The 22468-nt window shown below is 48.4% G+C and overlaps 1 protein-coding gene across 2 annotated transcripts in view; it reads left to right on the top strand.

Annotated features, from left to right (window-relative positions):
- The window catches only part of CLUAP1 (clusterin associated protein 1), a 1096220-nt gene that overhangs the window by 1018644 nt on the left and 55108 nt on the right, over positions 1–22468 (top strand). For both annotated transcript variants that reach the window (XM_069646868.1, XM_069646867.1), the window contains exon 11: positions 14446–14501. In XM_069646868.1, coding sequence (XP_069502969.1) covers positions 14446–14501 — 56 coding nt within the window. The remainder of the gene's footprint in view (positions 1–14445; positions 14502–22468) is intronic.

Below are 22468 nucleotides of genomic sequence, written 5' to 3'. Positions count from 1 at the left end.
GATTTCGAAGAAAGACGGGGGATTGAGACCCATCATGGACTTGCGCGGTTTGAACAAACTCCTCAGGATGGACAAGTTCAAGATGGTTACTCTCTCTCAAGTCCTCCAGGCCCTTCAGCTTCAGGACTGGTTGGTGTCACTCGAACTCAAGGATGCTTACTTCCATGTGCCGATCCATCCCAAGCACAAGAAGTACCTGAGGTTCGCGGTTGGCGACTCGCACTTTCAGTTTCGGGTCCTGCCGTTCGGTTTGACCTCCGCCCCGAGGGTTTTCACCAAGCTCATGGTGGTGGTGGCAGCGCATCTCAGGCAAGGGGGGATTCACGTCTACCCCTACCTGGACGATTGGTTGATCAGGGGGAGCTCTCCCGAGCAAGTCCTGGATCATCTGTCCGTCACCTGCCGCTCCCTTCACAGGCTGGGCTTCTCCCTCAATTTAAAGAAGTCCCATTTGACGCCAACACAGCGGCTCCAGTACATCGGAGCAGTGCTCGACACTTCCCTGGGGCAGTGTTTTCCTCCCCAGGTGAGGGCTCTTCACATTCAGCAGATGGTGCACAAGTTTCAGCATGCCCAGACGCTCCCTGCGTTCGAGTTCTTGAGGTTGCTCGGCCTCATGGCATCCTGCATTCTTCTGGTGCCAGAGGCTCGCCTGCGGATGAGATCTTTGCAGTGGGCACTCAAGACGCAATGGTCGCAGTCCTCCGGCAGGATGTCGGACCCGGTTCAGGTGCCGCCCTCGGTCGCCCGGGATCTTCTGTGGTGGGCCGTCGAAGGCAACTTGATGAAGGGGGCTCCATTTTGGCTTCCCTGGCCGGAGGTGACGATCGTGACGGATGCATCCCTCACGGGATGGGGAGCTCATGCCAACGGGCTGACAGTCAGCGGTCGTTGGTCTCCGTCGGAGTCCAGACTCCATATCAATCTTTTGGAGTTGAGGGCCATCAGGCTAGCCCTGAAGGCTTTTCTGCCGACTGTGCGAGGAAAGAGTGTCCTGATCCTGACGGACAATACAGTGGCCATGCACTACCTCAACAAAAAGGGGGGGGCAGGGTCACTTCCTCTGTGCAGGGAGGCGATGCAGCTCGAGTTCTGGGCCATCCAGCAGGAAGTTTCGATCTCGGCAGTTCATCTGGCCGGAGACGAGAACGTGACGGCGGACGCTCTGAGCAGGCAGAGCGCAATCTCTCACGAGTGGGAGGTGGCTCAGGAGATTCTCCTGGAGATCTTCGCCCTTTGGGGGACCCCTCAAGTGGATCTCTTCGCCTCCAGTGTCAACCGGAAGTGCGAAAGGTTTTGCTCGCGGGAATTTCCTCCAAAAGGAGCCTTAGGAGACGCGTTCGTGGTGGAGTGGTCATTCCCGCTGCTGTACGCGTTTCCTCCAGTCCCCGTCATCCCGCAAGTGCTGCGGAGGTTACGGAAGTTCGGTTCCCGGATGATCCTCATTGCCCCGGCGTGGGCTCGGAGGACGTGGTACCCGGACCTTCTCGACTTATCCATCTGCCCTCCACGTCGTCTTCCCTACCGAGACGATCTGCTCTCACGGGAGGGGGGTCAGGTTCTCCATCCAGAGGTCGGATCCCTCAACCTTCACGCTTGGCTTCTGAAAGGTTGAGGTATAAGGATTGGGACCTCCCTGAGGACGTGATGGAGGTGTTGCTTTCGGCCCGAAGGCCAGCAACAAAGTCTCTGTACCGTTGCCGTTGGCGTAAGTTCTGCGACTGGTGCAGAGTTCAGAATGTGGATCCTTTTGCATGTGACATCCCCATGGTTCTGTCCTTTTTACTTTCTTTGGCCCACAGGGGCTTGCAAGTGGGTACCGTTAAAGGTTACCTGGCGGCGCTGTCCATCTTTAAGCGCTCGTCTGAAGAGTGTTCTTACTTTAAAATCCCTTTGATTTCACAGTTTCTGAAAGGGCTCACTAATGTGTTCCCTCCGTCACCTTTCCTGGTGCCCGGTTGGGATTCAAACCTTGTTCTTAAGTTTCTTATGGGTGCTCCGTTTGAGCCTTTACATTCTTGCCCTTTGAGGCTGTTAACTCTGAAAACTGTGTTTTTAGTTGCGGTTACTTCCGCTCGCAGAGTGAGTGAGTTACAGGCACTTTCAGTTAAGCCTCCCTTCACTGTATTTCACAAGGACAGGGTTGTCCTTAGAGTTCGTCCTTCTTTTCTTCCGAAGGTAGTGACGGAATTTCATTTGGCCCAGAAGGTTGTTCTTCCGGCATTCTATCCTCCTCCGCATCCTGGTAAGGAAGAGGAGAGGCTCCATAGGCTTGATCCTAGGAGAGCTTTAAGCTTTTATGTTTCACGCATGTCCCGGGTCAGAGTGGACGATCAACTCTTTATTGGTTTCGCTGGAAAGCGTTTGGGGCAAGCTGTGACGAAACAGACTTTGTCTCGCTGGATTATTTTGGCCATCTCGGAGTGCTACCGCTTGGCAGGCAAGGACCCACCGGCTGGCTTGCCGGCCCATTCTACCAGGGGTATGGCTGCGTCTACTGCTCTGCAGAGGGGTGTTCCTGTTCGCAACATCTGTGATGCAGCCACCTGGGCTTCAGTACATACATTTGTACGTCACTATTCCCTCGATTCCATCCGAGCACAGGATCTGGCCTTTGGCAAGGCGGTCCTTTGCTCTGCTAATTGATTGGCTATTCTAAATTTTGATTCTAAATTCTTTCCCTCCTCCTTGCTCTGGTACTGCTTTGGGAGTCTGTCAAAGATATGGAATACGTCGGAGGACCCAATCCCCTCGAAGAACAAGTTACTTTCTTACCTGGTAACGTTCTTTCGATGGGATGGTTCGACGACGTATTCCATATCGCTCCCGCCCTGCCTTCCCCGCTGCAGAATTTCTTTTGCGATTGCAGCTTACGTTCCGCAAGGCTTTGTGTCTGACTGGCAGTTGACTAGTGTCACACGTTCTGGGGGAAAAAACTACAACTGAGGCTACGGGCGTCGTGCGTCCTACTTATCACATCGGATGACGTCGGACGTCGGAGGAGGCCCTCGACGACGGCGCATCGACGTCATCGACGCAGGACGCAGACGCCGAAAAAAGTTTCCGAAGCAGCGCAGCTGTGGTGATTACATGTCATAGATATGGAATACGTCGTCGGACCATCCCATCGAAAGAACGTTACCAGGTAAGAAAGTAACTTGTTCTTCAATGTCACTACAGGTTTGATACTGTGAGCCAGGTGAAAGCCTCCTTGATGTGAAACTATCAACTATATTCCTCCATTAAGCAGTGATGCTTTGCTTACTTCAGCGTCCCATGTTTCTTTAATGAATGTTACTTAGTTTAAAGATTCTTTAACAGTAGGTCTCTTGCTCTACTTTTTATGAACCCTCCGCCTTCTGTTGGTTCTGCCACTTCGTCTAAGGCTGTGGAACGCAAACAGCATGGTGTGTTCTGAGAGCAGAGAGCTCACTTATGCTTTTGTAACTCAGTCAGTACTGCCAGGTTCAAGGGGAGGGAGCACCACGCGTGTTTCCATCTAGTATCGAAAAGGCTGGAATCACCAGATCTCAGTGGTGCTTCGACATCGGATTTGGAACTTGAGCAGTTTGCCACAGCAGATCTTTGACTGGATCTTTATTGGAGTCACTTTGCTTCCCAGTGCTTCAGAACTTGTTCCAACAATTGATGAAGTTTATAAGCAGAATCCCTTAACTCCCAGGAATTTTGGAAGCAACGTGTGCACTCCGCTTCTAATCACAATCATTCTTTCAAACATTTGGCAGATGTCAAATCATTGGCGGTTGTCACATTCAAACCTTGTGCTTCTTCCTGGACCAGCACAGAGCATGTCTAGCTAGCCTCAAATCCAAGGGTTAAAATCCATCTTTTATAAAAAGCAAACACGCTCTCGAGAGCTTTCACCCCAACACCCTACCCCCGACCTGTTTATCCGCTCCCTCCAGCCCGCCCACCAACACTGTGATTGGCCACTAGGGCCTTAGCAACTTGCAACAGGGAACTAGTCCCCCTGCAACAAACCAGCAGACACTACCCAGAGGAAATCCACAGGTACGGCTGCCCAGGACCCATGCGCACCCTCCTGCATCCATCTTTAAAAAATAAAACGCTCTTAAGTGATTTCCCACCCCACACCCTACCCCGGCCTGCTTTCTGCTTCCCAGCTCCCTCCTCCCTCCATCCTGCCCACCAACACTGTGGTTGGCCACTAGGGCCTTAGCAACTTGCAACGGGGAACTAGTCCCCCTGCAACAAACCGGCAGCCACTACCCGGAGGCTGCCCAGGACTGCACGCTCCCTCCTGCATCCATCTTTTAAAAAAATAAATAAAAAGCAAACGCGCTCTCAAGCGCTTTCATCCCCCCACCATACCCCTTCCTGCTTCCCCCCCTCCCTCCTCCATCCATATCCATCCCGCCCACCAACACTGTGATTGGGTTGTACACCCTCTTAATACACCCTCCCAAGGCAGCCCCACTGCCCGTGCAGCCCCTACGGCTAAGGGCCCCTAGGCAAAGGGCGGCTCCAGGCAGTGTCTGCAGGTGTCAGCAGCGGGAGCCAGTGGCCAGCCATCAACCAGCAGCAACCATCAAGGTAGGTGTGGCATGGGTGGGGAGTGGAGCAATCACTGTACTCCGGAAGCCCTGCCACTCTACCCAACCTAAGAACATAGCAGACCAGGCTACTAATACTAACTAGCTGCACAACTAGTGAGGCTTATGATTATTAGCCTGTGCCACTTTGGGATAGTACTGTGAATATTAGCCTGTGCCACATTGGGATAGTACTGTGGCTATTGGCCTGTATCGCACTCTCAGAGAATTGTCAATATTGTCTTGAGTCACATCTAGAGAGTGCCACGTTAAGATAGAACTGTGAATATTGACCTGCGTCGCACTTAGAGAGAACTTGGAATATCGCCTTGAGTCACATCTAGAGAGAATTGCGACCATTGGCCCGGCCACATTAAGACAGAACTGTGAATACCAGCCGGCTTCACACTGAGATAGAACACTGATAAAACCAACTGAATAGCTAGAGAGTTGCCCTAGCTATAGAACCCCCGCCCAGATAATTCCACAGCCACCAATTACACGTAGTTTGTTTCACACACGTTATCTAGCAAGGCACACCACCAGACAGCCCAAAAGCTTGTATCGGACAAACCCGCCTAACCCCAGACAGACGCCGCGAGACAGCTAGACTAAGCACAAAAGATTGACTCTGCGCAACGACAGCACCACACCCACAATCGTACACGCAAAAGCACGGAAAAGCACTGCACGTGGGCTACCACACCTGCAACCTCAACCCCAAAGGAAATATAAACCTACCAATTTACTAGGAACCTGACCCAGACAACCCAACCGAAAACCTAAAGGGAGAAACACTCAGACATCAACCCCACAACCTACCGCCAAATAACACAAAATGCCACGAAAACTAATAGGACCACGAGAAAGTCAAAGGGAAGAGAGAACAAACCCAACTGAACGCCACCAGAGACCCACAACTGCGGAACCACACCCCCATCGACAAGACCGAAAACAGAACTACCACAGACAGAAGAGAAAAGTCCCTATACCTAACACAATCGCTCGCAAACAACCACTCACTGGAACGAACCAACCAAATGAACGGATCAGGAAAAACCAACAACGGAACACAACCACGCAGAAGAACGGACAAAGCTAGAACAAGAACACGAGGCAAAGAACACGATTGACGACTTAACCTCGTATATCACCAAAACAAGAGGACCCACCCTTCAACAACCACAAAATTTAGAAGAGGAACCTGAAGAAAACAAAAATCTAAGACTTAACCTAGAAGACAACGACACACAACAACTGTACCAACATCACAAACGGAGATCTACTTGGAAGAAAACCAAAACACCAGTCAGAAGACAACACCGATAATAAAGCACAAACCAAATTATACCATAAAAATGCACTGCAACCTAATCAACACAAGATCAATGTCAAAACACTCAACAGAGATCTTTGACCTGCTGTGCGACAACGGTATCAACATCCTATTCATCACAGAAACATGTCTGATGACAACTACAAAATCACAATCCAAAGCTGCCTCCCCATCAACTTCAAATGCCTACAGCTAAGCAGGAAAAGGCAAAAAAGGAGGAGGCCTCGCAATAGCATTCAAAGAACACCTGAAAATAAAAACAGAAGAACCTCTAAATATCGAGAACTGCGAATCGATGGTCATACTTATCAGCGAACCCAAAAACAAACATTAAATTCATACTGGTTTACAGACCACCGACATACGATACAACCTTCGTCGACAACTTCATAGAAGCCATCACCAACATAGCCATCCAACATGAGCATCTGATAATCCTGGGGGACTTCAACATATGGTTCAAAGATAAACACGCCAACTCACAAAGCTCACTAATCGGGCAACTAACAACCATAAAACTACAACAACTGGTCAAAGGACCAAGCCGCTCGGCAGGGCACACACTTGATGCAATTTCACCAACAAAAAACGTATCTGCATCATGACCATCTCATCCCATTTGTGATCACGCTACCAACTAAAGCTACCAACCAGCCCCTCAAGATCCCAACCACCACAAAAAGAAACTGGAAAACCGTCAGAGCAAGCAACCTAATAGAACAACTAGAGCTGACAAAACCATCCGCAACTGAACTGGAGAAGACAGACCTAGACTGAAAAATAGACCTACTACATAAATGGATTGCTGATACAATCGAAAACATGTCCCCGGAGAAACTGTTTACCCCCTCCCAGAAAAACAGCATTGGCAAAATGGTTCACCCCACTACTAAGCACCATGAAAAAGAAAAACAAGAAGCTGGAAAGAATATGACCAAGATAGGAAAACTGAATTCCAGAGACAAATTCAATCGTACAAGAAGGAAATTCAAAAGGCAAAGAAAAGGAATTATGATGACGGAATCACAAAAGCCAGCAACACACAAAAATAAATTATCAATATAATAAACGAAATGAGAAACCCACCAGGTTGCGACAACACTCCAATACCTTCACAAACTATCCAACAACCTAGCAGACCATTTCAAAAACAAAATCAACATTCGACAAAACATACAAAACAGACCGACTAATCCTGACACACAACCGAACGGATCCAACGAGGATCCAGAGCACAAACAGCAAAACTTCCCGCAAATATCAGTGGAGACATTCGTCAAGCTGGTAAAGACATAGGGCCTCATCACGAGCTTGGCGGTAACCCTTAAATCCGGCGGTCTCTCTATTACCGCCGGATTTAAGGGTCCACCAAATCAGGGCTTCAGCGGATTTCTCCCCAGCTCTGAGCTGGGGGGAAATCTGCTGAAAATTCTCACTATTACCGCCGGCAGGAAATCCGCTGGCGGTAAGAGCACGAAAATTCCCCATTGAGCCCAATGGGGCATTCCCGAATGGGCTGAGTGGGAAAGGGGGAATTCCATTACCGCCAAACCCGTGATCCGGCGCCAATAGCGCCAAGGGGTTTGGTGGTAGGGCTAATACCGCCGGCGGTAGTACCGCCGGCGTTACCACCCAACTCGTGATGAGGCCCATGGTTAGAAAGCAGGCTCGTCCATGGATACCTGCCCCCCAGACATCTAAAAAATCAATCCTCCCACAAGAAACGCCATTAGAATATCACAGAAATCTCTTGAAACTGTTGCTCGCGACAGTGACCGTACCACAATCCTTCAAATCAGCATATATTAAACTACTTCTAAAGAACACAAGTGGCGACGTGGAAGACCTCCAACTACAGACCTATTTCAAACATCCCCTACTCAGCAAAGCTCTTAGACACCTATGTATACAAAGTAACCCAAGAGCACGTAGAAAGACACCAGTTGCTGGACCAAGCACAAGTCGGCTTCAGACCCGCAAGAGGAACAGAATCAGCAATCCTATCCATCTGGAAAGACCTAAAGACAAACGCTGACTCCAACACACCCTTGGCCCTGATTCTGCTCGACCTCTCAGCAGCTTTCGACACAGTAAGCCATGACACCCTCATCAAGAGATTAGAAGATATAGGTATAACAGATTTAGCACTACTTTGGATAAAATCATTCCTAGCGAACAGAACAGAGACTGTCTGGATAAAGCCCTTCAAATCTGCTCCACAAGTTAATGACTGTGGGGTACCACAAGGATCCTAACTATCACCGCTGTACTTCAACATCTACCAGACTCCACTGATCAAGATCTCCAAAAAATACAATCTTGCCTGCTACAACTACGCAGACAACACTGAAATCTACAAAATCGAAGATGCACAAGCAGAACACTCAAATCTAGGAGAACGTTTCAAAGAAATCTATTACTGGATGAACGCCAACAACTTAAAAATCAACCCAGGAAAGACAGAAATCATGATTATATCCAAAACCAAGAGAACACCACCTACATACCGTGGCCGATAGAACTGGGAACCGTGCCAACACCATCAAACGTAGTTAAAAACCTGGGTTTCCTAATGGACAACGCACTAACCTTGGAACTACAACTAAACACAATAATTAAGAAATGCTTCTTCCTCCTTCACTCAACAAAAAGAATCCTACCATTCCTGCCCTTCACCCGCAAAACGCTGACAATAGTCGCCCTCATCATGTCAAGAATCGACCACACCTACAACCTCTACCTCGGAATGCCGGAACACCAGCTGAAGAAACTACAACGCATCTAAAACGCAGCGGCTAGACTCCGCCTCAAACTATCTAGAAGAGATCATCACACCAGTGCTAAAAATGCTACATTGGCTTCCAAACAAACAACGTATCACGTTCAAAACAATGTGCATAACACATAGGGCAATCTGCAGCCAGGTAGCAGAATTCCTACAAAAGAAAATAACCATCTACAAGCCAACGAGACTCCTAAAATCAAGAAGAGTAATCCGCCTGGAACCGAAGCCACACGCCGGGGAAAAAACTAGGAGGCTCCTCTTTCTTCCACCTGGCATCAAAAACCCAGAACAACCTCCCAAAAGGAATAAGAAACACCAAAGACCACCTAAAATTCAGAAAACAACTAAAAAACTGACTCTTCAACTCCTCGCAACTAGACGGAAACAACTGAAACAATATAACAGAAAATGTAATGAGAACCAGCTGACCGAACCCATGATGGTACAGACAACACCTAGCACAGACAGAGGGGAACACCCACAAGAACAAGAGAGACAGGGGTAGGTGAAACCGACAGCGAGCGACAACCCAATTGGGACAGAACAATAGCTAACAAGGCTGACACAAACGGACACAACTACCAACCTTACCCACTACCAAGCATCCTCCTGACAGACATGACTACATGAACCCTGCATAAACCCCAACCCAACGTATTTGTGCTTCCACACCACCAACTACTGCCTCACGCTCTCAATATAACCATCATCAAACCAAACCCTGCATGTAAGCGAACTCGCCAGGTAAACTTAGACCACCATCACCACCCTAAGAAATTCCTACACCCAAGCTAGTAAGTAGAAGACTGAATGCACTAGACCGACATACAGGATACCCAAGCAGCCCTCTTGGAGATGTACTGACTTTCTAACGATTAACCCAACAAGCACAACAAAAGCATCTGAGACATAGGTATGGTGATTCACTTGCACCAATCCAGACATCCTGGTAAGGACTGAACTATACTGGGTCACACTTGGAGCGATGGATATATGCATAGGTCGCAAATAGATAGATCCGCGGGGACCCGTTTGCATCAACCACAGACTGGGATGTAGGGGCTGGCCTGAGTAAGAACAAAGATAGAACTGTAGAGATTAACTAACACAACTTATCGACAGCGAGATGAGACATACTTGTCATGCTGAAACAAGATCACTGTGAGGAGGAAATGTGGTCTAAATCTCGAATGACACACAAAATAAATGTGTATTTTCTCCAGACAACTATGCTAATAACCAACCCTACTAAAACCGCTCCCCTCTTCACACACCTCTCAAACCCTAACTAGACACAACCATACCTCTGAAACTGCAGCAACACACACGCACTTCACCACTCTGCAACAACAAACACACCACACAGAGCCTCACACAACAACACACGATGGACTCTGACCGTATACGACACCAAAAAGCACAGCGGACGGTGTTAACCAAACTGAAGCTTCCAACAGCATCACAGCTCCCTTGCTCTATCTCCTAACTTTATCCTACTAACACGCCCTAACCTACTCGCCTTTCTTTCAGATCCGCTAGAGCGCCAGGGGACCACTGCAGTATTGATAGTGCATGGTACAACTATCCTTTAACATTAACATGTCTTTCCAAAGAGGGACAACTTGTTAGAACCCTTTGTAAAAAAGATTTATCACAACTCTGGGCTAGATTTAGGGCAGGCTAATGCTGATGTATTATTGGTGGCTGCCAATCAACGCTTATGGAGAAAAATGGGCGATTTCCTACCAGACTTACCTGTCAAATGCCAGGCATCCTTCAAATCTGGTCTGAAGGAGGCAAAGTTGGTTCCTCAAGGTGTGATGGAGGCGTCAGTTTCTCACTTGGACACTGCAAGTATGGGTATTGCTGTAGGCACGGACATGGTGTTCGGCTACGTTGCACGCAACCAAGTTTACTGCAGATGTCCAAGAGCGAATTCTGGATTCACTCTTCGAAGGTACTGAACATTTTCATTCCTCCACTGATGAGGAACTAACAAAGAAAAAAAACTATACCCAAGCTGCTAAATCGCTTGCAATTTTGTCCAAACCAGCAATTAATTGGATTCCCGCAAAGACAGACCAGGTTAGACCAGCGGCCTCGCTCTGTTGGTGGTTTTAGGTGATTCCAGGACAGGAGAGCCAGACAGCCGGAGCTGTCTCCTAGCACACATCGCAGAAAACAGCAAAGGACTGCTACAAAGGGATTTTTCTGGCCCTCCTCTTCTTCACAAGCCTCAGCGACAAAGAAGTAATGAGTTGTGTGTCTGGGTTCACGGTACCCCATTGGAGGGTAGCCTTGCTCAGCATGTGTCGCAATAGTGTCCCCTTTTCCAAGACACATGACTGCAATCATTCTTTTCAGGGGGGCTGTCGGTCCCTCATAGTCTTCCCTCTTCCCCTCCTGCAAATTGGTTCTCCAGCATCTGTACAGGAGGTACAAAACCTCATCCAGAACTAAGCTGTAGAGATGGTTCCCTGCACAGACCGGGGTCAAGGAATTTGTGGCGGATCTTTGAGATCCATAAGAAGAACTAGGCGGGCCTGCAAGTGGTTCTAGATCCGTCTTATCTCAATCTTTCACTGGAAAAGTTCAAGATGGTGACGCTGGCACATATTGCCGAAGCTCTCTGCAACGGAGATAGGTTGTGCTCCCTGGACCTGAAGCACGCCTACTTCCATGTTCCCATTTGGCAACCACACCGACAGTTGTTGCGATTCAGAATGATGGGCCATCATGTTCAGTACGAGGTCCTCCATTTCGGTCTAAACTCGGCCCCTCAGGTTTTTACAAAAATTATGAAAGCAGTTGCATCCCTCCCCAGACAGGAGGGTCATCACATATATCCCTACTTGGATGACTGGCTAATCAGATCCAGCGCTCCTGTGCTGACAGAAAGATGAAGTCCGAGACTAATGCAACTTTTATTCATTCTGGGGTTCTCGATAAACCTCAAGAAATCCAAACTCAAGACTTGATCTTTGTGAGCATACGATGGGACACATTCACCAAACAGATGTTTGCTATGCAGTAGAGATTCAGGGATATTGTAACAACAATCAATCATTTTCTCTTTAGACCTTTCACCACTGTGTGGTAGTACCAATATCTACTAGGTCTAATGGCATTGTGCGTTCTCATGGTACCTCTCGCCAGGCTCAAAATGAGATCCTCACAAATGCAGTTAACCAAGTCTTCAAATCAAGAAATGGGGAATCAATCCGACCGAATTCTCATTTCGATCTCCTTGAAAAAGGACCTTGTTTAGTGGACTCAGGTGGACAATGTTATGTGCAGAGATGTCTTCCGTCTGACACCCTCACTCTGTTATGTTGACGACGGACTCTTCAATGGATCGGTGGAGAGCCACATTTTGAGCACACTCTGTTCACAGAAAATGGTCCAAGATGGAGAGGCATCACCACAAACTATTTGGAACTTCTCGCCATAGCTCTATCCCTGAAATCTTTTCAGCTATTGGTACAGAACAAGACCGTAGTAATCAGAACGACAGCTCCACAGCTATGTTTCATATAAATAAGCAGGGAGGAACGAGGTCTCCAACCCTGTGCAGAATGGCATGGAAACATACAGTTGGGCACAATGTTTTCATCAGAGCAGTTCACCTTCCTGGAGAGAAGAATGTACAAGCGGACAGATTTGGCATCTAACGAGTGGGAACAGATCAAGTAGCCCTCATTATGGTGTTCAGGACTGGGGGTCACCCAGATGTGGACCTGTTTGCCACGAAAGACAACACCAAATGTTGCCTGTTCGCTTCATGGACAGGCGAGGGAAAGGGGTCGCTGGGCAATGCAGTTCAGATCCTATAGGACAGGCTTTGGTGATACTCCTTTCCTGCAACCCCCCTCTTACAAAGGGTCATTTGCAAGTCCAGGGCAGGGACTCTCACGGTTGCTCAATGGTTCTGATAGCCCCTCATTGGCCAGCACAAGTGTTGTTCTCTGTCCTCATTCACTTGTGACAACTAATGCCCATTCAGTTACAGATAGGATGACATCACCTGACGACTCAGCTGGAGGAGGGTGTGGGGGGGTCAGTGATTCACCCCGCCCCTCACAAACTTGCCTTCAAAGAGAAACTAACACTAGGCCATCGGGCCGTTCCCAGAAAAATTTACAATTAATTCAAAATGCACAGAAATATTCAACCGAAACTCAGTATACAAGCCAGTGGTTCCGCTTCTGGGTCAGTGATAACAATGCCAATCCTCTCAGTTGCTGGACAAGGTGTTATCCTTTTCTGCATATCTAGCACAGTCGGTGTGCAGGTCCATACTTCCCGCACATATCTGGCCGCAATAGGAGCATACAGGAATTCTGAGACCATACTATTTTCCTCGGGTAACCCTGTGGTTTAGAGGCATTTATAAGGATTGACTAGGATGGACCCCCCCCCATATCTAGGTCGCCTCCTGTCTGGGATCTCAATGTGGTTTTTGCATCCTTGGCTCATACAACCTTACTTTTCTGTAATCGGTAGTATTGCACCCTTGCAGTAATCACCAAATTATAAACTGGGATGATTGTAGCATTCTCTCAGTAATGAGGACCAAGCCATTATTCAAAGCCATCGTCGTACCTCTGTATACCCATATTTGTAAACTACAGTTTGTATTTTCATTCTGAATCTTAATGGCATTTTAAAGGAAAACTGCAGTTATGTCCCTCAAATAAGACTTCTAAAATTACGCTTTCACTTTTAAAGTAAGTTTTCCTACCTTCCGATTTTTCACTCTCGGTCTCTCTGAGGAACAAAGCGTTCCCAAATGTGTGTCCTTAATGTTTGACGAGTCAGACGAAGCATCACACCTAAGCGCACACATTTGAGAACACGCAAGCCCATTTGCCCCACCTGTTTGGCTATGCATATGAACTTGACTTCCATATTTGTCTCACACATGCCTCGCTCCCTCCCTCAGTTAAGTCATAGACTCCTCTCCGAGTCTGCACTATGGGGACGTCCTCTGCAAAGGGCACCTATCCAGCTGGGGACGTACAAGATGGGGCAAAATCATGCATGTGTTCTATGTACCGCTATTGTGCACTCCCTCTTTTCTATCACTCCTGGACACTGAGGCTGCCACCCATGTGGCGCTATAGCCTCTTCTTTCACCAGCCATGATTGGTAGGTTCCAGACTACAGGGTAAGTGCAAACGTGTGATGTGTTGATACAAAGCATCCCTTGCCAGAAAACCAATGTCTAGCAGTCAACTGGCATCCTCCGAACCCCCTCCGCGTTCTACTGAGGTACTGGCATTCCACTCACTCGGGATTCCATGGCTGGGTGCCCTGTAAATGCATGACTACATGACACGTAAGATAAGGACACATTGAAGACTGCACTGTAGAAAAGCTGTCAAAATTACTTCTGCAACTTCGTAGCTATCTTCTTTACTGAGGTCATAAACACGTATTTCAAGCTGATGAGTTTGTGAACTGTTCGAAAATATTCAGGAGGAAAATGCAGATCTTGTATCTCTTAAACGCAAATGTCCGGAAACCTTATACAATCAGATGGACCCCATCTCAGAAATCAAAAGCAATATGGTCTCATTCATGGTACTGTAAATCCTGGCCTATGCTCGGAAGTGCGTTTGGCACAGTCAAGTAATGGCTGACTAGCTTAGTCGAGGCTGCTTTAGGCATGCTCGCTGACTGGAAAAGTGCCGAGCCTATTGATATCTGCGCATGTTGCTCACCAACTAAACTATGCTCTTTTCCCACAGGAAGGCCCGGTGCTCACGTCGTGGGAACAATGCATGGCAGCATGAGCGATGACGAGGTAAGTGGGCGGCCATTTTCTACTCAAGGTTTTCTCGCCATTGTTGCTCATCCTCCCTGTTGAACGGGTGGCTCTTATTTCCTTGTTGGTGTGCCTGATATCCTCTGTACAGTGCGCGACAGTCACATTCATTTTGCTGGTCACTCCAAAGGACCGGAAATGCTGTACTCTTATCTCTGTTTGAAGCCACTTTTCTTTCAGTTTTCCATACCAAACTGCACACGCACTTGTAAAAGATGTCTTTCTTTTGGTGGCAAGAGAATAGAGCAGGACTTGTAAGATTAGGAACCTCCCCTATGACATTATTTACTTGCTTATCATATCTCTGATGTAACTGGCAAGAATCTCCCACTATTGTGAAACCTTATTTGTTTCGTAGTCTAAGGAAACAGAGGGACGCCCTTGCATTGGAGGCGGAGCAAACTGTTCCAGCAGCATCAGAATCCCTTTGCGTCTCCATTAAGGCATAAGGCAATTAATTTGACATATATGTAAAACATGATGAAGGCGTTTGCAGGGATGACCTACTGTGCTTACAGGGATTTAGCCTTAGACCCCCTCCCAAAGTATATTTCCTATCTACAGAGAGCAACCCGCAGACGTGGAGTTTGAGCATGTTTGGGGGGCAGGGGGGAGGGGGGGAGTTCCAGTGCTGGAGCAAGACTAATGGCCGACATGTCAGTCTGTTTTCTCTAGCAGTAATCAGCCGATCGGTCCCAGGTCACTCAGAAAAGGAGGCAGAGCAAATATGGAAGGGGAGTATTATGGTGCTCTCTGCGTTACAGCCAGGCTCCCCAATAAATGATAGAGACCATTAGAGAGTGCATGGGGTTCCCTGCTCGTGCTGCTACTGCATGCCTGAGCGTGACACTTCACCATCCTCATCATCCCCACCTTTAGGCTCCGCCTCAGGAGATGACGGGTCGATTTTGAGCACCCATCTTACGTGTCATTCAGAATTGTTGGCCTTATCTGCTCTTGCCCTGGGCTACCGACTGTGGGATATGGGCCCGGCACGCTTTTGCAAAGTGGTTGACATGCTTGCATCATCCACATACATGTCCTTTGACAGGGCACTTACCATAATGGAGCAGTGAATAATCACATTGTTGACATGTTCTTGTCTCATCAGCTGGTTTCTCCTGCATGTTTACACCCTTTATCCTGAAGAACCGAGCTGGAGTCTTGTTGATGGCACAGGTTTCCTCTCTTTTTATAGACTTGAGAGTAGAGTCTATTCTGGACGCGCCAACCTCAGCTAGCTTGTGGGATCTGCCCAGCTCGAGTATTCTTGTCAGGCTAATCCTGGGATCGCAGAGTATCAATTTCCTCAACTTCACTGAGAAACACCCTTGTATGACTTGGGCCCCGACCTCTTCTTCATTGAACAGTACACACGTAAAAGCCAACTGCCGAAGTCTCACATGAAGGGCATCCACAGTCTTGTCTTCCTTTTGCTTGGAGTCTCTCGGCAGGAACTTGTCATAGCCCGCATGAACCATTGGGCTAAAGTATTCCGTCAGTGCTGCTGTGGCTGCCGCATACGAGCTTTCAACTGGATGCAGTGTTTTGAATATTGTATGTACTGCAGGTCCTCCAGAGTACAATAACATAGACCTCTTTGCGTTTGTATTGCTCAATCCACAACTGTCATCGTTGGCCCTGACATGATGGTGCATCATGATGTCAAACTCCACATGGGGTGCCAATGAACCCTGCTACCTGGGTAGCATAGCTTGCATGTGCAGAATGCCTGCCTCATCAGCCATGACGACAGCCTCAAGGCCAAACAGCAGAGAAATTGGCCGAAACCTTTATAACCACGCTGCAGACCAGTTCACAACACGTTACGTGCAGTCCTAGTACTTGCAATAGCATCGGCCATGGTATACTATTCAGTGCTGCATCGGACTCATTCAGCCACACAGTAGCGTGGACAGAGGCACACAAACACTCTGCAGTAGGCGCAACCTCAGGATCATTCACTATCCTTGCGCTGGAGCCTCCCTGCTTGGGCACGGTACAAAGCCCTGTTTGTTAAGTTTGTTTTTTTTTCTCCCGCTGCGGATTCACACCAGAGCGATGTCGCTGTGCAGCCTCAGTAGCACACATGCGGCAAACCAGGGTCCCGTCTGATGATCACCTCTCTGTGGTGGTCCAGGAAAGTCTGCTGCCAATATTATGGGGCTCTGTTACCACCAGGCTTCCTGTGCGAGGGATGCTGATGGCACACTCCTTGGACCCCTAATAAATGACACATATGCGGGTGCATCGGGTTCCCCTTTCGTGTGGCTGTGTGCCTGAGCATGACCCTTTTTATGCGCATCATCCCGTGTCGTGCCCCACTCCTTTTGCCTTAAAGGGACACACAACAGGGAGATGAGACGATCGAGGATCACTGCTGTTTTGATGAGCTACTGTCTCCAGTCCTTTGGCAAAGCATTGCCTTGCTGGAGTCGCCCTGAGAAGCTGACTTTGGGAAGTGGAGGAAAACTGCCTGACCCAGATGGAAAAGCTCATGAACCCCACTTTCAGCAGATGTTAAAAGTAATGCTGCTGGGTAAAAGGCACTACCGGGAAGAAACCGACAACTCCCACATGGAGCCTGCATCTGAGAAAGAGGAAGGGGGTAAAGACACAACGAAGCCAGCAACGGAGCACCAGGGAGTGTGAGAAGCCTGGTGAGAACTAGGGGTGTACCGAACTTCGGCTTCGAGTAAGTATTCTGCCAAATTTCGGCTGAAAAAAAGCTATTCGGCTCCGGCCAAATACTTGGTCATTCTCATTTGAATACTAGTACTGGAAATGGCCAAAATTTACTGGGGAAACTATCCTCTCTGCGCCTCCTCTTCCCCCTGTCCGAGTGCACATTTGGGTGGGGGGCGGATTATAATTGCCTTGGGCAGGACGGAGTTACAGAGCTAAGTGTAAATAACGTGGGTGCGCTGAATCTAGGATGCTGGCTGCTTTGCACAAGATGTGGCCTCGGGTCTGCAGGGAACAGAGCTCCAGAAAGACACTTTCTGGCAGAGTACAGCTCTGTCTCGTTCCGGCCCAATTCCTCCCCTGGTGTGAGCATTCCAAATCACTGAGATGCCTGGGGCAGATGGCGAGAGCACAGTAAAGCACTGAGATGGAGCTATACCTTGATAATGCCTGCTGAATGGATTCTGAATTTGTCTCGCTTTTTGTGACTTTTTAAACTATAGGTATACACTTAAAAAGAAAAATGTGTGTTATGTTGGACTTCCAACTCAGCAGACCGTATACAAGCAAATATTTACTTTGCAAAGCATTGCTCTTCAAACGAGCCCAAAATTGTCCAACAACCCCCAACCCGCACAATCCCGTAATGTCCTGCACACACCTGTGACCAAGGGAGAGAAAGCCTGGGAGATAGACATGTGTGTACTGGGAGCTATAGTGCAGATGCTCCAAAGGATTTGCAAGTGAGAGACACAGAGATGAAAGAGCCAGCAGTGTCAAGAGGCCAAAAAGCCAGAGAAGCGTTGATTGGATTTTGTGGTTATACTTTCTCGAAGCCTCGAGACCCCAAGTTTGAATCCTGACACTTCCCAGCACGTCACAAGAAGTACAAGAGTCCGTTGCCAAGAGAGGACGATGGACTAGGTCAGGCATGGCATGATAAGGAGTCTAGGAATGCAAATCTAAGATGGAAGTGTGAAACATAACTACTAGATGTAGATAGTCCGCTGAGATGAGTGTGAACAGAGAACAGAAGAGACGCGAATACTTTATAGTGCAGCATAGCAAGGGCCAAATAAAAACGATAATAGTAAACTGCGAGGTACAATAAGCAATAAACCTTTTTATATTTGTAAAAAGTAAAATATCCATGCCCTAACCATCATGAACTCATTCCCGATATCAAGAGTGCTAAGCCTAGTTCAGAAGAATTTGCCAACGCCATGTCAATATGACTTTTGTCTTCCAAACTTTGCTTCGTGCAAGTGTCTTACTGCCCAGCCATATGGTAAAGGAAGTGTGGTCACTGCTGCCAGGGATGGGCATGGCTGCCTATGTTCTCTTAAATATCTTTGTACCACACTTAATACAAGCCTAGTATGCATGTTAGCCAGTGCTTAAAGTGGGATACGAAATCGAAGGGGGGCCCTCTGAAAAGGGCCGTGGCTAAAATATGCTGGACGCGGCCTACAGGAGGGCAGATGGCTTGGTGAAGAGCCGCCTGTCCCAAATAGTGCATCATCTGGCCAAGCAAACATGGATGGCGCGTCGGCATTGTCTCAAGTGCTCTTGTCTGAAAACTGTCGATAACTCTCCTCTCCCGCTGGTTCAGTTCATAAATTGCTGTCTGTGCATTTTGTTTCTCACTCAGTATATACGCAATTCACTTCGTGAGTAAATCTCCTTCGTTCTGTTAAAAATGACCCAGGCCCTTAAGTGCTCGCCTGCTTGTCCTGTGATCATCTGCAGCTGTTAACCCCTGCTCCATTGCGTTACCTGGGATTTTGTCAGGATGACACCACAACGAAGGGCTGATGGTGTGCATACAACTAGTACTAAACGTCTCCTAAAACTAAAGGCTGTGTCACTTTCATTGTGCTTTTGAGACCTGTTTAAAATGCGTTTCTCTGACCTGTTTAACCTGCTCTCAGCTCTTTGATGTGGGGGCAGGGAATATGCATGGTAAATAATGAAGTTCAAGGTGGGCTTCATGCAGGGAAATCACCCTTTGGAGTTTGCGTTAGGAAACGTCTCCATCATAATGTATGCACCACACAGATGCTTCAGAAGCAGGGGGAGGGAACTTGGGGACCCCCAAAGATCATTTGAAAAGGGCCCCATCCTTCTTCCGCAGGCCCTGAATTCACCCATGAGAAAGGGGAGCAGCAACATAGACCCAATGTAAACTACTTTGCATAAAATCAAAGAGTATGTTTAGGGAGACATAAAAGTTAGCACACGTTTTATGACATATCTGGGTCAAAGTTTCAAGCCTGCAACTCTTCTGAGCACATTATGTACACTGGCCTGCCTTCTACTTTCATGTATGATTGATTCACCCTAAAAGTAAAATGCCTCTGCATAGAGCGTCCCGGCACATCACTAGCAGTGTTAATCACTTGGTCATGATTCGCACACGACTGGCTCATGCACACATGTAAAATCGCATTCAGCAGGCTCTTTAACTACACTCAGTTCACGCTGCATGCTTGTGTGAGGGACTGAGGGAGCCTTGGCAGAGCACTGGCTCAAAGGACGTTTTTGGAGACTGCAGGGGCTCGGCTTTGGCTAGCCCCAGCCCACTTAAAACCCTGATTGCAGCAGTCATCCTACAGAGAAAGGTGTACAAGGTTTCCAAGGGGAGGGAAGGGGTGTCGATCCAGGTAACAAGACGGACTTGCCTTTAAATTTCTTGGTGAATTCTTGCATGCAGCATGCCGCATGCTGCTTTTTGGGTCACTTAAGGTGAAGCCATTGCACAAGGTGTCGCTCTACGAAGGCACCCTTCGTCAATGGTCCTTTAGGCTGCCTTGGATTCAGTATGCATGCTTTTATTTCCCAAGTCCATCCACAAAGTACTGCGTCACAATAATATTATGTGGTCGTAAATCCATCTCGGTCGAGGCTACGACCCTGTCTGCCACTTTCTGTTTCCAATTTCCCTGGGATGCACGCAAAGTGTCCGATTTAAAATGGCTTTGAGCGGGGGCGTGGCCAATGAGCACTCGATGGAGACGTGATCTGTTGGAGCTCCCAGGGCCGCCGGCAACATCCTGTATTAATCCTGCTTAATTGGGTGACTGAATTCATGAAAATAGCAAAGAACTGTGGCGGAAACCTGCAACATTGTCCGGCTGTAATTGCGGCTAAACCCTCTGTGTTAAACCAGAGATATTCCCCGTGGAAGAAACGCACAAGCGACACCGAAAAAGAAACCAAGATGGCTGACAGCAACATACGAAACTAATACGCGGCCGCTGAACACTAATGCACACGTACCGTCGCTGTGGAGAGACGTCAACAAGACACTGAGCGCAACAGGCAGAGCCTTGCTCGACCGGAGAGCTGCTGAATCACGGCCTGGAGAGCTGAGACAACCCGACAGCGATGCAAACGTTTGGTGCTCCTGGGTAAATAGACGTGCCGCCTGCACCTGCGCCAACAAGCCCTGCTGACCGGGGTTCCCAGTGCGCAGTCCACTGTGACTGCCTCCGGATCCAGCAAAGAACATTGGCAGAGCCACCTCAGGCACCACGGGCGGGGCGAGGACGTGGCAGAAGGTTGCGGGCGCTGCGTGGCACGTAGAGCGCCTGCTGACCCATCGGGCTGATTTCTGATGATGGAGCTGAGGACGGGAGAGGAGAGCGGCCAAGCGGCCACGAGGCACGGTAAGGAGAGGGGGAGGTGGAGGGCGTAAGACATTGCCCACATCACAGGACCTATAGCATTGCAGGGGGCCCGCTCACCTGCCTGTCAGCCCCCCGCCCCGCTTGAGGACTTGCATGACTCCAAACAAGAATGCCTTGAGCGCGTAGTGAAGCCGCACACCCCACAGAGGCCCTCCACATACAGAACGAAAGTGCCTGAAACGAAAGCAAAGCGGGGAAGCTGGATGGCATGACCGGCACCCAGACAAAGAATGGACTTGGGCATCTGAAATAGTCTATCCCAACAAAATAAGGGCAACAACCCACGCAATGGCACGCAATACAATACAGCTGGGCTGAGACAGATATAGAATCTGCAATCTGCAGGAAGGAAGCGCAGGACACAATAAGTCGCTACCACGATCTGAACGTTAATCATACCATACAACATTGCATAACTGGCTCCAAGGGAGGCGCCATACTAACTCTATAGAGCATTGCAAGCTGCCGCTGGCCCCCAAATGTGCCATTGGGAGGACAGTAGTATCTTGATAGGTCCGAATAAGTAACAGACTAATCACAAGCAAGTAAGCAACCCATGAAATAAACAGCCCCTATCACGCTCACTGTTACCACAACTCCCCTGCATGCTAACTCAGAAATCCATAAAACATGGCTACCACAACTGGAATCTGGGAAGATCAGCCTCTACAAGAAGGAAGAGCAGGCTATACAAGATAAGAAATAAGAATCACTGCGCTGCAATCTGTAACAAGAAATAAGTAGAGGAAGGGAGAACCAGCAAAACCCTCCCATCAAGAATTACTGGAGGAGACCAGATCAGAGCAGCAACGCTAGGAAACTACATAGTTGAACTCCAAGAAGCAGCAAAGAGCGACTGGACCGCATATCCTTGGCCCTGCTGACTGTGGCATTGAGCAACCACATCAAGCTGTGGTGCGCAATAAAGAATCTGCTCTCACACAGCACACCTGTCAAGAAAGCTGGCATGGGTAAAGACAAAGGGAGAAAGACCGCAATGCAAAGCAAGATGGAGCAATACACAATACCATCACCGACTCCAGTATTGGATCAAGGGAAAGCGGCTGCTATCGAAGACAATGAAGACAACCTCTCCCTCAAGGACGTGATGAACGCAATAGCCAGCTCGAGATCCTCTAGGGAGAAGAAAATGGACGGCATCAGTGTGGAAGTATCCCTCCTACGCCATGATCTCCAAAAACTCACCTCTCGCACAGGAGAAGCAGAGACCCGCATATCTGAAACAGAGGATGGTCTACGATCCATGGGTCAACAGATGTCTAGAGTACTGTTACGGATGAAGACGCTGGAAGAACGAGTGGAAGAGGGCGAAGGTCATTCATGACGTAATAACGTACGAATCCTCGGGCTGCCTGAGAAAAGTGAAGGTTCCTCTAGGGAACTATTCCTCGAACAATGGTTGGCTGACCTGTATGCCCCAAACAACTTCACGAAACTTTTCTCTATTGAACGCGCCCACCAGGTGCCAACGGGTAGACCAACTCCCGGCGCACCACCGCGCACAGTTATAGCAAAAATTCGAAACTATAGAGATCGAGACGCGGCGCTGCA

Source organism: Ambystoma mexicanum, chromosome 2q (assembly GCF_040938575.1).
Source record: "Ambystoma mexicanum isolate Mex_15411 chromosome 2q, UKY_AmexF1_1, whole genome shotgun sequence".
In the NCBI taxonomy this organism is placed as follows: domain Eukaryota; kingdom Metazoa; phylum Chordata; class Amphibia; order Caudata; family Ambystomatidae; genus Ambystoma; species Ambystoma mexicanum.
This window is presented reverse-complemented; position numbering and strand designations above follow the sequence as displayed.